This window comes from Hetaerina americana, unplaced genomic scaffold (assembly GCF_022747635.1).
Source record: "Hetaerina americana unplaced genomic scaffold, ioHetAmer1.1.p SCAF_1, whole genome shotgun sequence".
Classification (NCBI taxonomy): Eukaryota; Metazoa; Arthropoda; class Insecta; order Odonata; family Calopterygidae; genus Hetaerina; species Hetaerina americana.
In genome coordinates this window covers 32,482,335-32,502,646 of record NW_027286069.1, presented here as the reverse complement: position 1 = coordinate 32,502,646, position 20,312 = coordinate 32,482,335, and the positions used below count along the sequence as shown (strand labels likewise).

The 20,312-nt window shown below is 35.8% G+C and overlaps 1 protein-coding gene across 1 annotated transcript in view; it reads left to right on the top strand.

The window, feature by feature from the left end:
• The first annotated feature begins 2,258 nt into the window (after window positions 1-2,258).
• Window positions 2,259-20,312, top strand: part of LOC139690407 (death-associated inhibitor of apoptosis 2-like) — a 32,515-nt gene continuing 14,461 nt past the window's right edge. Inside the window, exons 1-3 of the mRNA XM_071587852.1 lie at window positions 2,259-2,380; window positions 2,889-3,304; window positions 7,600-8,044. Of these exons, the coding sequence (XP_071443953.1) occupies window positions 2,963-3,304; window positions 7,600-8,044 (787 nt within the window). The 5' untranslated portion in view covers window positions 2,259-2,380; window positions 2,889-2,962. The remainder of the gene's footprint in view (window positions 2,381-2,888; window positions 3,305-7,599; window positions 8,045-20,312) is intronic.

Genomic DNA, 20,312 nt, shown 5'->3' with positions numbered 1-20,312 from the left:
TGGTTTAAGAAATGGGAGAGGTGTGCATGACACATATTGGTGATAAGGTTACAAATAGAAAGGGCATTTGGAACCAGATGTAATTGTTTGCTTCAGAGAGTTCAAAAAAGCATTGGATAGAGTAAATTGGGTAGAATTTATGAATTTATCACAGAAGATAGGACTACGTTAGATGGATAAGTGAATTATTCACAACCTGTAATATCCCAGACTGCCCAGGTGAGAGTGATGGGTGAAGATTTGGAATATTTAGTGTTAGGACAAAGATTAGGTTGTCCATGTTCACGAGTGCCCTTCTATGTATACATGGGGGAAATGGTAAAAAAATAATGGGAAAAGCTGGAGATAGGAATGAAAGATGGAGGCGAATCCATAATATACAGGGTCCGTACAATAAGTATCGGGACTGGTTCCAAAAATCAAAATGTATTGCAGTTATCACTACAATTACTTCATAATCTTCAAAATACATTCCTCCTGCATCGATACACTTAGTTCGGCGCGTCTGCCACTCGTCAAAAACCCGGTGGAAGACGGTTTCCGGAACAATGTGGAGAGCCTTCGTCGTCGCCGCTTGAACCGCCTCGATATAGTCGAACCGATATCCTTTGAGCTCCTTTTGAGCTATCCTTTGAGTTAATAACGTTGTCGAGAAAACCTTCATATTCCAGGACGCGGTCCAAAATTTCTTGCAAATTTTCCACCCGCGACAGTTTTTGTTCCTCGCTCAAGACTCTCGGAACCAGCTTCGCGCACATTTTCCTCATCACAAGATCCTCTGTTACAAGATAAGGGCGATGGTTAAATGCCTGTCAGAGTCCAAAACTCTTCTCACTTTGGCCACCTGAGCATCGGTTCGAGCGGTCGTCGAAGACGGTGCTCGTCTTCGACGAGCTCCTGGTCTTCCTTAAACATTTTGTGACACTCAAAAACTCTTGTGCGGCTTAAGGCATCTTCCCCATAAGCCTGTATAATGAGTTCTAGGGTCTCCGACGCGGATTTTCCGAGTTTAACGCAAAACTACACAGCGTAGCGTAGGTCGACGGTGCGCTCCATGCTGGCGCGACGACACCACAAACAATCACACGTCACAAAAATCCACCTCCTATCTCATCGCATGCCCGGAGGCGATTGCACTAAAGTGCGCCTCAGGGGTGGGGGACCGGTTGGACCCCCATCCACCCGGTTCCGTTGCGGCTACAGCGAACCAGCCACGATACTTATTGCAAGGACCCTGTAAATTAAGTTTTTTGGATAATCAGGCTTAAGCTTGTCAGTCAGCCAATGGATTGCAAACTCTGCTGAGTGAATTGGAAAATCAGAGCAATAGGCATGGGATGTAAACAAAGTGAAGGTTTCAAGGAAGAGGAAGGTAAAGTTAAACCTAAAAAGCTGAGGATATAAACCATCGCATGTGGAACAATTAACCATTTGTTAAGGGTTTTGGACCAAGATCGTCAAAGTAGTAGGGGGATGCATAAGAAGAAGATTTTCATTATGCAAAGCTTTCACTAGGTGGCAGGAGTTAATGCGAGGGATGATGAGCAATTAAGCTAAAAATCAATTAGTAAAAACTTAAACGGGGAGTTTGACACTGGTACGGCAAGGGAACTTGGACATTGACGCAAGATAATGGGTGTAGATTGGAAGCTTTTGAGATGGCATGATGGAAAGGTAAAATCGATGAAAGGGAAAAATGTACAAGTACTATTGAGGTGGGGAGAGAGAAGGTTGTCGGGGGAAATCCAATAGAGGTATGAAATTTGGATGCATGACAATTTACTTGAGCAGGGAATGTTGAAGACTAATTGAGGTGAGAACGTTAGGAAAGCAAGATAGTGAAAGAAAATGTCAGGCATATTGGACAAAATAAAGGGAGGTAGAAACTACGCAAATTGAGAACAGTTTGTTGTAATGTAGGGGATAGGTTGTGCCTTGCTTAGAAATATAGTGGTACCCAGTATCTAATCAACCAAAACGGTAGACTACAGCTATAATATTGATAATTATATTAACAATACTAATTTTTAGTGCGAGGAAGGGGCAAACAGAAATCCCATCATTTGTCTTAATAGTATTTTGAGGTAAAGGTGGGCGGGGTCGTAGACCTCCGTACAAAAAATATCTTCCCTATGCCGTACTACGAACGATAAGTAGTTGTCATGGTGACCTAGTAGAGGACTCTGAGTGATGTTGTGACACCGCCACTTCTGGTATTCTCCGGAACTAGAGATTTGGACGAGAGCTAGTGGGTGAAACTTCCGTATGTTTATTCTATGACGTCATAAGGAGCAGAGGAAGGAAATCGCAATAAATTTTGGCGTATGCTTAGGAATAATGCTAAGAAAAACGGACGTAGCCATGGGTATTGATAACCAAGGTATGGGATATTTTATGCTTATGTTTGGGGATCACCTAATTGATTTGATAATTATATTAAACAATAGAATACTTACAAAGAAAATAATGCTAAGCACTACTGCCCTATCGTCGACTTATGCTACCCGCTAGTTGCTTAGGTCACTCATTTCCGTTCTAAATTTCCATTGCTCCAATTAATTACATATTAATTCGGCTATATCGGTAACTAGAAGTTTGGTTGTCATATTAATATTTCGGTAGAACTTGTTTCTGTTGGAATTTTGCAGTTCATATGCCATTATAAGTACATGATACTCGCGTTGTCATTTTGTTAATAACTTTTATTTATAAACCAATGTTTTGTTATGCAGCAGGTTTCTTAGCTTGCTGAATTATTGTTTTTTCTCTGTTCGAGTGCTTAGTCGATGGCCATAAAAAGTCTGATTTCATGTCAATAATGTATTAGGTTTTCGGTTATTTAATTGGTTTATTTTATTTATCTATGAAATATTTAAATTTTGTTTCAGTCCATTGGAATTCTGACGTTGCCTAAAAGCGATCAAGGTGGTGATGGCGGTAGTGCGGTTCTAACGAAATAGCCATGGGAAGCCAAGATGCACAACGTCCTTTGTCTCTTCAATTACGGTTGAATGGAATGCATGCAGAAGAACAAAGACTTCGCACATTCGTTGGATGGCCATTAACCTCGGGAATAGATTCGAAAGGAATAGCAAGAGCTGGCTTCTTTTACACTGGTCGGGGACTGGAGGTGGAATGTTTTGCTTGTAGGTGCCGTATTTCAGATTGGAACTATGCAGATTCTGCAATAGACCGGCATAGGGAACTTAATCCAAATTGCTCTTTTGTTCTGAATCCTAACGGTTCAAGCAATATTCCAATTGCCTTTCCTTCGTCATCGCCTCCGGCCCAGGTGGAGCAAAAGGTAAAAGAAAAGCACATTTAGTAGATAAAGACACTTTTAAAGAATCCCTTCTAAAACTGCCACAATTATTTCATCGGTACAGCTAGTGCATATGTATTCAATAATTTCCTCATTCCCACAGAAACAATAGTTTATAATGTTGTTTTTGGGAATAAAAAGATAACAATAATACGGGAATTACATGTCATGTTACGCGGTTGACGTAGGTACTTCAAAATACTCATTAACTAGGATATTTTTAGACCGACTATGTTAAACAATATTTCCTTAAGCCGCCAAGGGATTTTTACACCACTGTAAAAGTAAACCATTTAATATAGTCAGTCTTAAAAAGAGGTCGTAAGAAGCTCAATTTATCCTTTCCTAGGATATTTTTGTTGGTGATTTACTTCCTAGAAGACGATTAAACCGCAATGCTTTGTGTGTATGCATAAGATGAGGAAATTATAATTAAAAAAATAGATTTTAGAGAATAAGAAATAATATAAATTATTGGTTTAAAAAAACTTTCACAACAGGTATTTATGTAAATAAATTATGATGGAACTTTAAATAACCGTGATGCACTTTAAATAAACTTTCTTATTCCTGTAAATAATTAAGTTTTGATGTAAAACCCCAAGAGTAAATTAAACAAGTTTGCAACTAACTTTTATTTATTTAGCGTACTTAATTGTGTATTGATGGGCCTTTTGAGAAGATCCAGATATGGGTACTTACCTTCTAATTGTTTAAGGAGGTTACATTGAGGCTACAGTTTCCCAATTGTCAGTGAGAGATTCTTAATTTGATGGTCTTAAAGTGCCTTTAAAATGAGTTTGCTATGCTAATTGGGAGGTAACACATGGCAGTATGAATTGCTGTGAGTAATCTGTTCCGAGTGCTCTAGTTTTTGCTCTCCTATTTAACATTTAGCTTAGCTTTTCTAACGAAACCGAATAATCTTGTTTTATTTACATTTATACTCATCCCATGCCTATGGCACTGACCTTACAATGTACCCAGCAGAGTTTGTAACCCCTTGGCTGACTGAATTAAAGCTTTGCTATCTGCAAATCTAACTGATTTTATGAATGCCCCACTGATTCACATTTCTACCTCCTGTTCTTCCCTTGCCCCTTTTACCTATTTCTCCATGTATAAGTTGAAAAGTGTTGGTGGTAATGGGCACCCTTGTCTTACTCTTCTTCTGAAGACTGCCTGTACGGACTCTCCATCTGACACTCGCACCTGCACAGTCTGTGTCATGTGCAGGTTGCGTATAAGTCTCCTATCCTGCCAGTCTACTCCTATTTTCAGCAATACATTCATTAATTCTACCCATTACACTCTAGCATATACCAAATCTGTGAAACAGAAAGATACATCCTGATTGTATTTCTAAGTTCCTTTCTATTAGTGACCTCATTACTGCTATGGCATCACGTATGCCTCTCCCCTTCCGGTAACCAAACTAATCGTCCCCTAAGTATTCATTTACGCTGCTCTCCATCTTGTTGGCGATTCTTAGAGCCATATAGCTGAATGCAAAATCAAACTTATTGTTCTGTATTTCTCGGGTATTGCTGTATTTCCCTGTTTTGGTGTTCGGACAAAAACTGATCAGACAAAGACTTCCGGCCAAATCCCTCCTTCATAAATGCTACGAATTAGTCCGGAAAGACTCCTCCTCCCAGTTTTTCCAAAATATTTAAATAGTTCCGCCAGAACTTTGTTTACCCCCACAGCCTTATTTCATTTCATATCTATTAATTCCCTTTCTATCTCACCATCGACTGAGTCTGGGCCCCAGCTATCTTGACTTGTGTCATATTATATTTCAATGTCTGACCTCGATGGCCTAAGTTCTTTACCATACAGTTCTTCTATGCATTGCTTCCATCTCTCTTGGATCTTTCCTGGTTCAATTAGTATTTTCCATAACTTATCTCTGATTGTTAAAGCGAATTTTTCCATCTTACTTCCTTATAGAATTTTCACCTTCTTGTGTAGTGTACCAATTTCACCCTTCCTCTGTAAACTTTCCATATCCTCGCCGGGTCTTCCACCATGCTTCTTTTGCTCAATTTTTTGCCAATCTTAATTTATTATTTAATTCTTTGTTCCCCCTTCTACCTAACTCTGTATTTACATTCTTCCATTTCCTCTTCTCACTTATCTAATTATCTCATCTGCAATCCATGGTTTCCTTGTCCTTTTTTTTATTTAAAGCTCCTATAATATCTTTTGTAGATTTTGATGTACCTTTTAACATACATTTTCATTTTTCTTCCATAGTACCCAGGTCTTTTTCCTCACTCATGGTTTTCTCTACAACCTGTTGATACTCTTTCCATTTCGATCCTATTAGTTCTTCTATGTTCCATTTCCTAAACTATCTTCCATGTTTCATCTTTTTGAATCGAACACTGCACTTCATAATTACTAAACTGTGGTCTGAGTCCGTATCCACTCCCAGGAAATTATTTCTCCCCAGAGTCCCCTCTCCTCCTCCAATAGCACTTCCTTGTTTGTTTTCCTTTCTGTCCACTTCACCTTTTCCATCCTCCTCCTTGCCTACATTTCAAAAGCCTCCAATCTTCAACTATCATCTTGCTTCAATGAACATGTTTCCGCACTATTTATTTATTTCACATTAATCTGAAAACATCTCTTTAGGCGTTTTACATATGACTTTTTAACAATAATATAACAATTGGCAATTAAAACACCCAAACCCTAGATGGAGAAAAACCCAACTAGGTGGGAATTGAACCCGCGACTGCTGGGTTGGCAGACAAGGACGTAACCCTGCCCCGCCACCGGGGCCGGAATATAATAAGAAATTTCACAGAAACATATTGTAACTACAAAATTAAGAGACTTAATTTTAATGTTGCATACTTAATGCGTAATCATCCCTGCCACACACCATAACGGTTGTGGGCAATTACCATGTAGATAGATAGAATATGAAGGTATCCAATGAAATCACCCGTAGCCAAATGCAAGCTTTCTGGTCAGTAGCTCAGAAGTCTATCCACGGGACTACTTCACCCCAGAATTTAGAAATTATTTCAAAAGTAATCATTGCATGAGTCGAGTCTTAACAACGCTGAAAATTCTATCCAGTAATTTTCTCTCCAGGACATGGAATCATAGCCACCAATATATGACTTTTTGGGCAATAAATATTAATGATTTTAACTCAATGGATAGATGATTAAATACATTATTAGAAATTAAAAACAAACTCGAACAAAAGTATAGAATCTCAAGTCTTTAAACCTCAAAAATCAAAAAAGAAACTCCATCCCAGAAGCATTTTATACCAATGGTATAGTTGTATAGGAAAGTTTTAGAAATTCATGGAACTAGCTATACTGCTGATTTAATTCTTTTTTAAATCTCTCCTTTTAATATGCATCAATATGGCCTAATTGAACTTAAAAGATTCTTTCTTGCTGCAAGATATCTTTAGGTTGTTAATAATAAAACAAATGTATTTTGAAGAATAGATGACAAAAATATAAATTACCTATTTAGGTGATATAACCCTCTAAATGGACTACAACCTTGATGTAGTTTAAGTGCTTGTGTGCTCTCGTGACCCCTAGAGTTCTAACTTAGATACTGTATTGCATGTACCTTTAGTTAACATGACCTGCATTAAAAAATATTTACCAACCTATATTGTATCTAAAACTTAAGAAAAAGTTAATTTTTGATGTTGTATGCCTGGTGTCTAACCATCTCCTTCCACACACCCTACTGGTGGCTTGTGGGTGCCAGATACAAAGATAGATTTTGCTAGGCATAATGAACACTGGATAAAAGAAGAAATGATGGACTTTAAAAGTTATTCCTTAAAGAAATAATCTGTTACTATCAAATTTTTTAGCAGGATATTACAATGTACAAAGCATCCCCTGAGCTGTCGATATAAATTATAATGTATGTTGGTAAAAGATATATTAAGTGCATAAAGGATGGGACAGTTAAATTGTTGCTATTAATTGGTGTGAATGAATTGAAATATTAATTATAAGTGAAGCATGTAATGCCATCTGTGTGTGAAAATATGAATTAGTTTTTCTATATCCTAGTTTTTTTGCAATCTAAATATTTTGTGTTCTATTATATTCAATTTGAACTTAGCCTATGTTAATTTCTGAATTTTTACTCTATTCATGCAAAATATCAGAAGCCCTTACTCCATACCTTCTTGAATATATTCATATAAATATATATGTTACTTCTTGTGGGAATCCCTATGGTGCAACGCCATAATTTTGTTCCTTTGGATATAATTTTAGGGATATAGAAGTGAGGCATCAGTTTATGACCGAGGTGGTCCTGATTACCGGAAAGAAGAGGTCCGCTTAGCTTCATTTTGTCGTGAGGATGGGAAACGGTGGCCTGTGCCTGACAAGGTATCTCCCTCCGCTCTTGCCAAGGCAGGATTTTACTGGAATCCTAGTAGCGTGAGTCGCCCAGATGCAGACATCAGTGATCGTGTTACATGTGCTTTTTGCAATGGGTCCCTGGGTGGTTGGGAAAGTGGTGATGACCCCCAGAGTGAGCATCACCGTTGCTTGATTGGCTGCCCTTTTGTTGTTGGTGCCCCAGTGGGAAATGTTCCTTTATCCTCCCCGACCACTTCTCCAATGAGCACAGCAGCTGCAGTAGCATCATCTGGAAAGGAGGAGGGCTGCTCTCAAGCCCAGCCCAGGAGTGTACCTGATGAAGGGAGTGGGGGGAGTGAGTATGAACCTTTGTTTGCAGAATGAATTTGAAGAGCAAAAATAGATTAGTGACTAACAAAATAATGCTGTGCGAGGATTTACCTGTGACTATTTTATGGAAAGGTTGGTTATTGGAATTTTAATCAGATCAATGTGCATTAACATTTTCTGTAAGTCTTCCTTCTTTGTTATGTTGTTGAGGAATTAACACTACTTGGCGAAAGGTGAGGGTAGGTATGTTCCTCTGTTATTGGCTGTGGTATCTATTTAAGCACAGTAAACTCTTGATTATCCATCTGCAGATTATCCATTTTAGCAGAGCTGTTCTCCTACTAGCACCTTGAAATTTTAATAAAATTACAATCGAAAAGATAATTAAAGTCGTAGAGACTTCTGTATATTTTTAAAATGGCATATCTTTAAAATATCTTGGTTTTCTTAAAAGTGTTTAATTTTGATCTCAATGTAAACAAACAAACAAAATTTTTTATAATTGTAATTGGTCTTATATGCTGAATATCGATCCATATCAGTGATTCTTTGTCAGTATTCCTCCTTTGCCAGTTATTTATCTTTCCCGGACCACGTGATTGGTTTAGCTTTAGGTAAATACATTCTGCTATCCACTTGGTGATAGTTTTGTTTTCTTTTAAAACTTAAATTCCGCCCTTATAAAATGAAGGAAAATGGTAAAAATTGTACTTTCCATTCCTATAAAACATAATTTTTATCTCAAGGAATGAAAAAGTAGAGTCTTTGCATGTATGGGTTAATCTCTCTACCATATTTTCTGCATATTTTGGGTATCTGTGCTTTTCGATTATCTGTGCTTCATCATGCATCCATTGTTTTGGATAATCAAAAGTTTACTGTATATATTTTTGGAAATATTGTCTCTATCATTGAGCTGGAGCTTTTAGATGAAACAAAATGCATTCTTATATTAGAAGCTAAGAATTTTTGAATGCAGTCATTGCATTTTTGAAAATACCTATACGTATACACTATTTTGATTTTCTACATTGGCAAACCTCTTTAATGGTGTAAGTTAAACTGTATTAAACATGGTGTCAATTATCAAACTGTAATGTCTCTTGAGAAATTTTTCAATCTTTATGCAGTTCGTATTGTCAGGTTGAGTAAGTGTTTTTCATTTAGTGTCAGTATGACGGGAAACTTGCTTAACTGATAACCTGAGCAGTGGTCTCAAAGCCATAAGCATTTTAGAAGATGCAAATTGCTCGTAAGGAGCCCTTTAGTGGCAATAAATTGTTAATATCATCTATCCCTTACCTCAATTTCACTTAATTTTAGAAAGAATTATATACCATATAAATGATTCTTTTAATTGGTTTGTTGCTTGAGAAATTAAGCTTGGAAAGGCCATTACATCTATATTAATCAAAGGCATGTGTGTACAAAGCTTTGAATTCTTGGGAATTTTAATAAGAACTCAGGATTTATCATTGAAATCCAATGAAAAGCAATGACATGCATGAGATCCAATTTTGTGTGCATATACTTTCCATTTGGTAGTTTATGGCTTGGTAATGAGTTGTTATGTACCTTCATGGAGCACTGCAGAATAATGCTTTATTGGTTTCATGCCATCGGTAAAGATTGATATTTAATAATTTCAGCAAATATTTTGCCAACTAAATACAAGTGTGTACAAGTAAATAATACACATTTATGCCAAAGAAGTAATCTTGATGGAATATAGTTTTCATCAATGAATTGCATACTTAACTTATGGAATGGTTCTTATGTGTGTGTGGGCAAAACCAGCATGGCATTATGTTAATGTGAACAAGTTGACTGAATTTAATTATGATTCCTGTGTAGTCAGTGAGGCCAATTGTACAGTTGAAGTTTATAAAGGTTAAGTTGGTTTTCTCCTTATGATATTTCTGAATTACTTTTTAGCTTTTTGATCTGAATATATGGCTGCAGGTTAATGGTTATAAAAAGGTGAAGGGTTTTACATTCTTGTGGCTTTGCCTGTCTCATGGTTATTTTTCAAGGAGATCACAAACAGTATATAGTCTCAACTATGGTTAAATTTTGAAAAAAGGTACTACATTTATAGTTAGATTCAGGAAATGCAGCTAAATATAATGCTTGTTCAATAAACAGTGGTCATATATTCACATGATTTATTGTGCAAAAATTTAATTTCATGGTGTTTAGCTTAAGGTGTATATTTGTTATATTATTGTATATTTAGTACAATTTTCATTTATTTGACTCCAGAATAGCATCTGCAGTAGTTGTTGCAAGTTGCAATATTTTGGTCCATCTACAGCAATGATGGAGTTAATATGCAATGAGCAATATGCTTAATTGAAATTTTGCTTTTGACTGAGTTGCCTGCATCAGTTGAGGCCTATGAAATTCTAGAGCAGCTTATGCTCCCGTATACAACAGCTAGAAAATGATAGGAGAGAATCAGTGTCATCAAAAATAAAAAGGCAGACCTGGGCCTCCAGTGACTACTCTTATGAAAGTAAACATAAACATCATTGCTGCTATTGTGAGAGAAGATCATCAATTAACATTAAAAGCACCATATTTAAAATTTTCATAGGATGTCACCCTCATGTTGGGAACAGGAAATGTAAATGAAATGTGTTTCTGAGTGTTGGGTTCTGAAACTATTCGTACCCAATCAACAGGATATTCATATATAGGTTAGTTGACAGTTGAAGTTCATGTTACTGGAAGACAAGGAGTTTCTTTTGAAGTCCAACTCTGGAGATAAAATGTTGTTGTATGTACTTTAGGATGAAAATTAGAGTAGATAGGTGGGATAGGAGACATCCACAGCCTGTACATCTCAGACTGCTCAGGTGCGAATGGCAGAAGAGGAGTCTGGGAGACTGGGCAGTGTTGGGATGAGGATTTAGGCATGGATGTCGATTATCACCGGTGCTGTTCAATGTTTATGTGGAGGAAATGGTTTAAAGAGGTATGGGAAGAACTGGAGACTGGAATGAAAGTTGGTGGAGAATAATAAGATCAGTTAGTTCGTGGATGATCAAGTTTTAGTTAGACAGTCAGCAATGGGGTTACAGTCATTGCTGAGTGCATTAGATAATCAATGTCATAGGTATGGTATGTGAATCAATTAATGCAAAACATAGATTATATGGTTTTTGAGGAGGAGGAAAGGTAAGTTAAACACTAAAAAATGTGAGGGTAAAAAAAAAGAGTAGGTGGAAATTTATATGCACTGGAAGTGTTTTGGACCAAGATGGTCTCAGTTGTAAGGACATAAGGAGAAAAATTGCATTAAGCAAAGAAGCTTTCACAAGGAGGAAAGAATTGATGACGGATTTTATTTAAGCAGATTAATAAATGACTATTGAAAACTGTGTGCTAGGAAATTTGGCCATTGAAGCATAGATTGGAGGCTTTTGATATTTGGGTGTGAAATAGGATGGAAAAGGTGAAATGGACAGATAGTAAATCAAAAAAATTAGTAGGCATGATTGGGGAGGAGATAGCATCGTTGGAAGAAATTCAAAGAAAACAGAAAAGATGGATGCAGAACATTGTGATTGGTCGTCATAGAATAACATATCGAAGGTTCAACCACTAGATGGAGTTCTTAAGACTGTGACAGAGGGGAGATTGTTAGGCAAGCGAGGTCGGGGTAGGAAGAGGATGTTGGATGGAATGAAGGGAGGTAGAATGTGTGTGGAATTGCAGAACAGTTAATTGTAATCGGGATTTGAGGTTTTGTGTTGTTAGGTAAGGCTAGGAAATGTCAGTGCGTACAGTCTGTGGCCATCAAAAAACCTACCTCAAAACAGTTAAATACCAAAATATTAGCATGAGGATAAACTGTAAATTATCCTAGGTCATATAAAAAGGCTGCATTTCAAAAGCAACATGCTGAAGGATTCACCACAATAATGTAAGGGTACAAATCACTAATGTTGTGGAATATCTTGCCAAAGTCAATATAATGTGTGGCCCTTATTCTCCCGTTAGTTCAGATGTAGCCCTGTGCCACTTATTCCTGTTCCCCAGTGTGAAGACAGACCTTGTATTTAATTCTCAGAAGCTGGCATAACTGAAATGAATGAGTATCAACTTGGAACATCCGCCAATGATACAATAGTGAAGTCAAATCAATGACACTTATGGGAAATTGTCTCATACTATATTGAACTGTCCTTATATGTTATGTAGTTCAGGGAAAATACCAGGAATATTATGCCAACCAATGCATAATCATAATCCTTTCATGTCATCTATCCTAAGATTGGAAATCTGATGAAAATACTTGTTGAGCTAGTAAAAATATGTTATGTGGAGGCTTATGTAAGTACTTGGGGTCCTCAATCTGCTTCAGTGCGTGGAGGTTTTCATAGTGCTGGGGTCATATTGAAGATATTTAATTCAATTCTTTTTAACATGATTGATTGGGCTGCCATCACCTGAACAGCTGAACCAAAGATTAAGAAAGTGTTTTTGATAGAGGTCGTACTGTACAGTGCATAGTATTTGATTTCTAAAACCTAAGTATGCACTCTAGGTCTAACAGTGCATGGTTAGTACTTGCTTCAGTATAAATTTCTGCTAATAGAAGTTTAATGAATTTATTAAAAAAGAGGAAAGGAAATGGGAAGTTAATCAAAGGGTTTGCATTAAGGGTAGGTGACCGTGCCCAAGCTTTTATTTAACTGTTTAAACATTCCAAAAAAGTATGAAGCTAGGATTTTATCTTTGGTGCTTGAATAAGTTCCAGTTAAGAGTCCTAAATTGATAGAAGGCTATAGTCATTATATGCAGGCTTATTTTGTATCTCAGCTGTTGGAGTGGGGACAACTGTGAACCGTTTTTTATCTAGATAGAGAAAAATGTTTTATACAATTGGGAACTGTTAAAGGGAATTAAACCTTACATAAAAAGATTTTGAATGGAAAAAATATCAGTTTTTGTTTTTAAAAAATGCAGGGGTGTATTCGTTTGCCCTTTGTGAGTTTAATACGTCTTTTAGTATAATCTAATGATGAGCAAATACTGGCACCTTCATTCTCAATTAACATATTTATGAGCAAATTCTACTGGAAGACTTGAGTAGAGAGTTTTATATTGACTACATTAGAGGAAGATAATGAATGATATCTACCGTAAGCACATTATTATCTTGGTGTATGAAGAAGGTAGAATTAAAAATCTGATTTATGGTATCCAAATAATTATTGAAAGGATAAAGTTGAAACTTAATTACAAGTTATTGCATTTGTCATGAGTTATAATTTTTCACTCCTAAAAACAAAATGGAGCACAATGAGTGATTGAAATTTGTATGCTTCTTTTGAATAAATTCTCTCTTGTTCTAATTAAGTGTGATGAAAGAACTGAGTCACCAAATTTCTCTAATAGAATGTCACTTGAAAAATTGTTAGCGGAGTATTAACCCTTTCACTGCTAAAGTCATTTTTTGTATAGCATGAACTTTGAATGTTGTATTTTCACCACCCTTCTAAAACAATTATGGCTACACTGTGAACATCACTTAAATTTGATTGACATTAAATTTTCTCCAAAATTGAATTTGAACTTTTTTAAGGGAAAGTGACAGTAAGAAAGAACTGAATTCCATATTGAAATGTACAGCGAAAGGGTTAAGGTGTGTTACTGCTAGTGCGTAAAGTGTTACTGGGAATCCTGGGTAAGTCATGTGCTTTCAAAGATTCTTCTTCTAAATGTACATTACCATTGCATGCGGCTTCATGAATTGCCCTGTATTGCATTTCCTTTTATAGTGCAGTTTGATAATTAATCTACTTTTATTAATGCTTCATTTGTAAATTTTGGAATGGCTTAATTGTTGATTCACTTAGGGTCATGATGGCTTGGATCATTGCTATTGCATCCATGTATAAATGGCTGTCCAGGTAACTTCATTAACCATTTATTACAGTATTAAGTTTTGCATTGGATGAATTATGCGATAATTTAAAATTATTCATTGATGCCCATGGTAAGAAAATAAATGTTTGTACCTTAATAAGTGCAAGTATTGCCATCAGTTGATTTTTTGAATTTTGAAATTTTTATGTTACTGACAGCCGAAGTAAATTTTCACTAATCTGATCTTGATCATTCATCATTGGATGAAAGAAAATGGCTGCTAGTAGTACTTCTGTTTATGGTAGTGTCCTTAGGGTCCATGCTTCAGAAACAGTAGTAATATTAGTAGTTTTTATGGGAGGTGACTGACAGTTGAGGTCATTTGCACCACTAGGGATGGATGAGAAAGAAAAAGTGGAGAGAAGCCTGGCGTTGGAATTAGCCTACTCTTGTCGAAAGGCGCCATGGGGTCCACATTTTAACAAATCAATACATCTTTCACCCAAATGCTATCTTTAAAATAATATCTTTGTTTCCTTTGATTCATTTTTGTCAACCTCTGGTAAATACCATAGGTTGGTTACCACTTTACCCAGAGCTATTTTGTGAATAAGTTCATGTATATTCATGTAGTAATTATTGCATCAAGGCTTTTGGATCATTTGCTTATTATTTACAAGAAATTTAATACAATAATCAGTGTAGTGATATTTTTAATTTTACAGGTATATAAGATATACTCCTATTTAAAATATTTTATTAATCGATGTAGTAAAGCATGTAGTCAATATCTAGTATGGGAATGTAGATGTTTTTACTAGGACTATGTAATATAGAGTAGTGTTTTAATATCAATATAAATACATAAGATAACATTTCATATAATCAGTTAAACTTTCTGATGATAGAATATTATATTCTGATCATTCAAGTAAGTAAACATTTTTCTATTAAAAGTAGGGTAATGTTGTGTCGTAGAAAAATTTACCTAGTTTATGGAGAGACATTTGGGAGATTCATTAATCCCAAGGAGTTCTACTACTTGTAGCAAGACAAGATTCATCTGTAGGAGAATTTTTTGAGTCAATTTAGGAAAAAATAAATTTGAATAATATGCTATAACATTAAAAATTGAACAGTTTTGACTGAGTTTGTTGTGACAAATTATTCAACTTTTATTTTTGTCATTAGTTCAGAACATCGTTGACACTTCTATTTAATCAACTAGTTGCCTGTCTTTAATTTCAATTGTTGACATGATTATTTACAAGCAAGAGTACACTTTCTTTTTTGCTCATTTTATTACATTTGACTTTCTCTCATTGAATTTATTACTTCTTTGTAACCTATTTATCATTTTTCATATTATCTTCTGTTCATAATTTTTGTTTTTCATTGGTGTGAATTCATCTTTTCCATCTCTTAGATATTCACGTGGCTACATTTTATTCTAGTTATAGCAAATTGGAGGAAGTAGTAATTGATTTTGAATGTTACATTCTTAATATTTTCCTCCTTCATTGGTGTTCCTTTGTTGTGTTTTTATCCACACCTACTTATGTTAGTAATTGCTTTCCAAACTACAAATAGCTAATTTGCTGTTCACCCTACCTGAATACTTTTTTCAGCTTCTTTTCCTTCTAGTCTGGTTTTTGTTGTTTTTAGAAAATTATATCCTGGAAGGGTGCTGCATGGCCAAACATTAATGGATAGAATAAGCAAGGGAGGCTAGCTAGGCAATTGGAAGAAGGTCTAGAGTGACAGGAATTTTGATATACCGTTGGTTATTCTTTGTTTTGGACCAAGTGTCTTAGATTTGAAGATTCAAATTCAAATGTGGCACATTTTTGCTGAGTCTAGAGGATTCTGAGGAATGACAATCCATCCTAACTGGGCAAGTGTTTATAGAAAGACATTGGGAAAGTTCCACAGAAGTGAGAGCTACCCCCAAGCTCTCTAAAACACTTTGTTGGCTCAGGCATAAGTTCTCTGTGATATGTGAAAAAAATTCATTGAGCAATAAAAAATTTAATTAATACCCATTATTTACATATGCAAGTAAAGAGTTTTTTTGAATGACTGGGGAAATAGTAGAATGTGAGCTGCTAAAAAATGTGAAAATCAAACTAACGCACATTAATGGCATGATTCCTGGTGGAAAAATGAGTTAGTAAGTTCAGTTGAATTTGTGGAGTTAGTAATAGTGAATTGTTTTTCTACATGTAGTTTTAAAATTAATTTCATTTTATAAATCAAATGGAAACACGGCATGCAGCCTATTGAAGGAATGTTTTTTTATGGTGTACACCAGTCCATGGATTAACAAGTGGGAAATTCTTTAAAGTGGAATGAAAATTTCTTATTAATTCTAATATTATGATGGCTTAAATATGTAGTATGGCTCACATTTAATAATGTGTCCCTGATTTAGAGTACCAAATCATACACTGTAGGAGTCTGATTGAGTCAAGTTCAAAGTCATTGCTGGAAACTCAGGCCAATTAATCGTACAGGGGGGAAAAGGATATTTGCCACTTAAATGAGCAGCAACTATGCATACGTGGTGAATTGCAGGACTCAATGCCGTAGCTTTTGAAGTTTTTTTGTCGTATGTTTTCATTAACTTTCACATTCATTTGAATACATTAAATGCACTTCTCAATGTTTGCAAGAAAGAGCAAAGATCTATTTATCTTGTTCAATTCTTTTGGCATCCTGGATTTTTCCTGTTCATCTGGCCCATGTTGGTCCATAGTGAGTTTTATACTTATTTTCTGGTCTTATGCATTTTCTTTTTTTAACTTTATTTTAAGGATAGAAGGATTATATTATAGATTTTGTGGGTTTCTACTTATTGTTTTTACTTGAAAGTTTTTTCTTCTGAGTGTGTCAATTTACAAATTTAAAAAGGAATTAGGTCATCAGTTTCACACTGTATTGACTAAATATAAACCAGAACATGTTCCAGGCTAATTTTTTGACCAAAACAAAAAGTTTTAATTTTATGGTGGCAATTTTTCAAGGATCAGTGCTGTTTATTTACGAGGGTCATCCGGAAAGTAGTACCCGTTCGTGAAATAAAGACACAAAAGTAAATATTAACAAACATAAAAAATTTTATTTGAAAGAGGATACTTTAAACTACTTCTCAACATAATCTCCAAGCAAATTAAGGCATTTGTCATAACGTGTGACAAGTTTCTGTATTCCTGCTGCATAGTCCTTCGCCGCCAGCTCATTGAGATACGCGAGGGACCCATCTTGCACAAATTTTTGCATAATGCAGATGGTGTTTAACAATTTCATGAACAATTGTTCGAGAAACATTGGGAAAATGCTCACAGATGTCATCAATTGTGACGCGCCGATCGTTCCTCACGAATTCGTCAACTGAGCTCACCAGTTGGTCTGTAATGACAGACGGTCTCCCCGAACGCTCATCGTCGTGTGTGTTCCCCCTCCCCATGTTGAAGTTGCGACACCACCGCCGAACAGACGACTCGTCCATTACATTGTCTCCATACACCTCCTTTAATTGGCGATGAATATCACATGGGCGAACGTTTCTTGCATTGAGGAATTTAATCACTGCCCTCACTTCACAACTGGCGGCATTCTCAATTTTTTTAAACATTGTAAACAATCACAGAAACAACACAGGCAATGCTAGCGTCACGCAACTTGGCTCAGAGAAGGCAGACAAGCCACTGAAGCTATCTGACCTCGTCCAGCGGCTACTCGCGTCGTCAGCACTTCATGCGGCACGAACGGGTACTACTTTCCGGATGACCCTCGTACTTATAGGCCTTTTTCAATGGTAGTTGGTGAACTATTGTGTTGCATTGGTTTCCCATCTGGTGCTATATGGTGTAGGAAATGAATATGAATGAATACTAATATTATAAGGGTGTTCTTTATTTCTGTTCATTATTAACGCATGTTAGTGTGTGATGATGTAAGCTGCTTAGGCTCTACAAAGTTATTTAAATTGAAACAAGAAAGTTCAGTGGATTTTTGAGTTGGTGCATTCGTATGTGCTAAACAATAGAAGAATAGTGTAAAAATCTCATGTGCACTATAAAGAGAAAATAATGCATCAAATGGATGAACTTAAGATCTATAATGCTAAAGTATTTAACTTATAGATTAGAAATAATGGAATAAAACATTAGAATACTTGGCATGGAATAGTTATTTTGTGAAGCAGAATTTTGTGTTGATTGCTTGTAATTATAAACTGCATGTTTTAACAGTTCACTTTAATTGAACAGCAGAAAAAGTATGGAATTCCATGGAATAATGTATGCCACACACAAAATTCCTGTACCTGTATTGACATCATCAGGTATCTGATAATGCTACAGTACAATGAAGAGTATTGTCCTGGAAATTTTTCTGAGGGAAAGTGTGATACTCTATTAAATATGAATGTTCAAAACTTCCATTCAGTGAAGTTGGAAGCAGTGGATTTTTTGTCTTGGTGGGTTTTCTGGAAATACAATTTTCCCTTTGCCCCTCAGAATGCTATATATGCATAATACACAGATGAAAGCTTTTTAATCATCACCAGAACATGATGTAAAAATTCTCTGGGATTATATGGTAATATATTCTACTGTTGCAGGCTTCACTTTGTGGAAGTATTTAATATCCATACTAAAAAGACTTAGTACTTTTCCACAGATGTTTATCATAAGTTACAATGCATTTCACTGACTTGTGGCATCATCAGCTACCAATTTTCTGAACAAACAGTGCGAGAATATGTACGCTTAGGACAGACGGGTGGGAGGCGAAGAAGGGCCTGAGAGGGGTGGGGGCGATCAGTTGCGTTGAAGGGTTGGTATGACCATTTCCAGGCTATGTCTCGGAAAGGAGTGTGGAAGGGGATGGGAAAAAGTGCTTTTTATAATGGGTTGCATTGGGGTTTGCTAAGTGCCTCCTTATCTCCATTTGAAATTTGTAATGAGTAATTGTTCCCATCCTCTTTTCCAAGAAACTAGCCTGGAAATTGTCAAACCAACCCTTCAATGCACCTGATCGCCCTCACCCCTTCCAGGCTCTTCTTCCCCTCCCCACCCCCACTCTGTCCTGAGTGTATATATATATTCTCGCAGTGTTTGTTAAGGAAATTTGTACCTAATGATGCCGCAAGTCGGTGAAATGCATTGTATCTTATAATAAGAATCTGTGGAAAAGTACAGTCTTTTTAAAATGGATATTATATGATAATATTGAAGGAGCAACAATACGTAAAGAAAAAAAATCATAATATCTTTTCATATCATCTTTTATACCCATGTAAGATCTATTTATATGAATATATAGGAGGCTGTTCAGGTATTGTTTAATATTATGAAAGAGAAGAGTGATATAGTGATCTCCTTGCGTTGTCTTGCATGGTGTTATTATGTGTCTGGAAGCATATTTCAAAAGATTTTCCATTAAGTCAGAGAATTGATCTGGCAAGCCAGAGATTCTTGACTTACCGTGTAGTTAAGGTAGACATATGATGATATGGCAGGGAGAAAATAATATGTCCTCTAAGTATCATATATTTTGATACCCATTGCAGTATAAAAACTTTTGTGGTATGCTTTTATTTTGCGAAAATAAAATATTAAGGGTATGATAAAGTTGGCATCTGGTGGTGTTTTTTTGCCTTGTTCACTAGTATATAAAAAGAGTAGGTATTTTAATTGCCTTGGTATTAGTTCAATATTCATTTTAAGCAGTGTTTTCATGACATCTCTGTGTAGATGATTGAGGAATAATTTTTTTATGAAATATAGGGAAATTATATACTGACAATCGTCCCCATGCGCTACAGCCTTTGGTGTTGTGGAATGGCTTGTGGATTCTGATAAACTCTTGAAATATGATAGTCAGAGTAATGATATTTGCTCCAGGTAGGATCACCCTTGCCAGATTTATTCCAAGACTATTATGATGAACACAATAATGACAATGAGTATTGTTGAATTAGCTTTGTCCATCCATGTTACCAATAATAGTAATATACTCACAAATACAACTTATATACAAAATTAAAGGCATTTTTATGGCGTAGACTTACCAATAGTATCATTTAATTGACTGATTGATTTCTAATTTGTTTAGGTGTAAAATCGTGTACTAGTTAAAGGTGTCATCTACACCCAGCAAGTTAGCTAATTAGGTTTAACAATAATATCTGTAATAAAGCTAGTATGAAATAGACTAGTGAAATTTAGTTGTCCATTATGTTTTTGTTGTATTTTATATCACTCCTAGTTGGTTTCCAAAACTTCGTATTCTTTTAACTATATTTGAAACTTCCAAGCTACATTGGCTTATTAAGTTTAGTTAATGAAAAATGCTCATGGAAATGAAAGATTATTGCTTTCTAGTACTTCCTCAAAAATTAGTATTCCCCA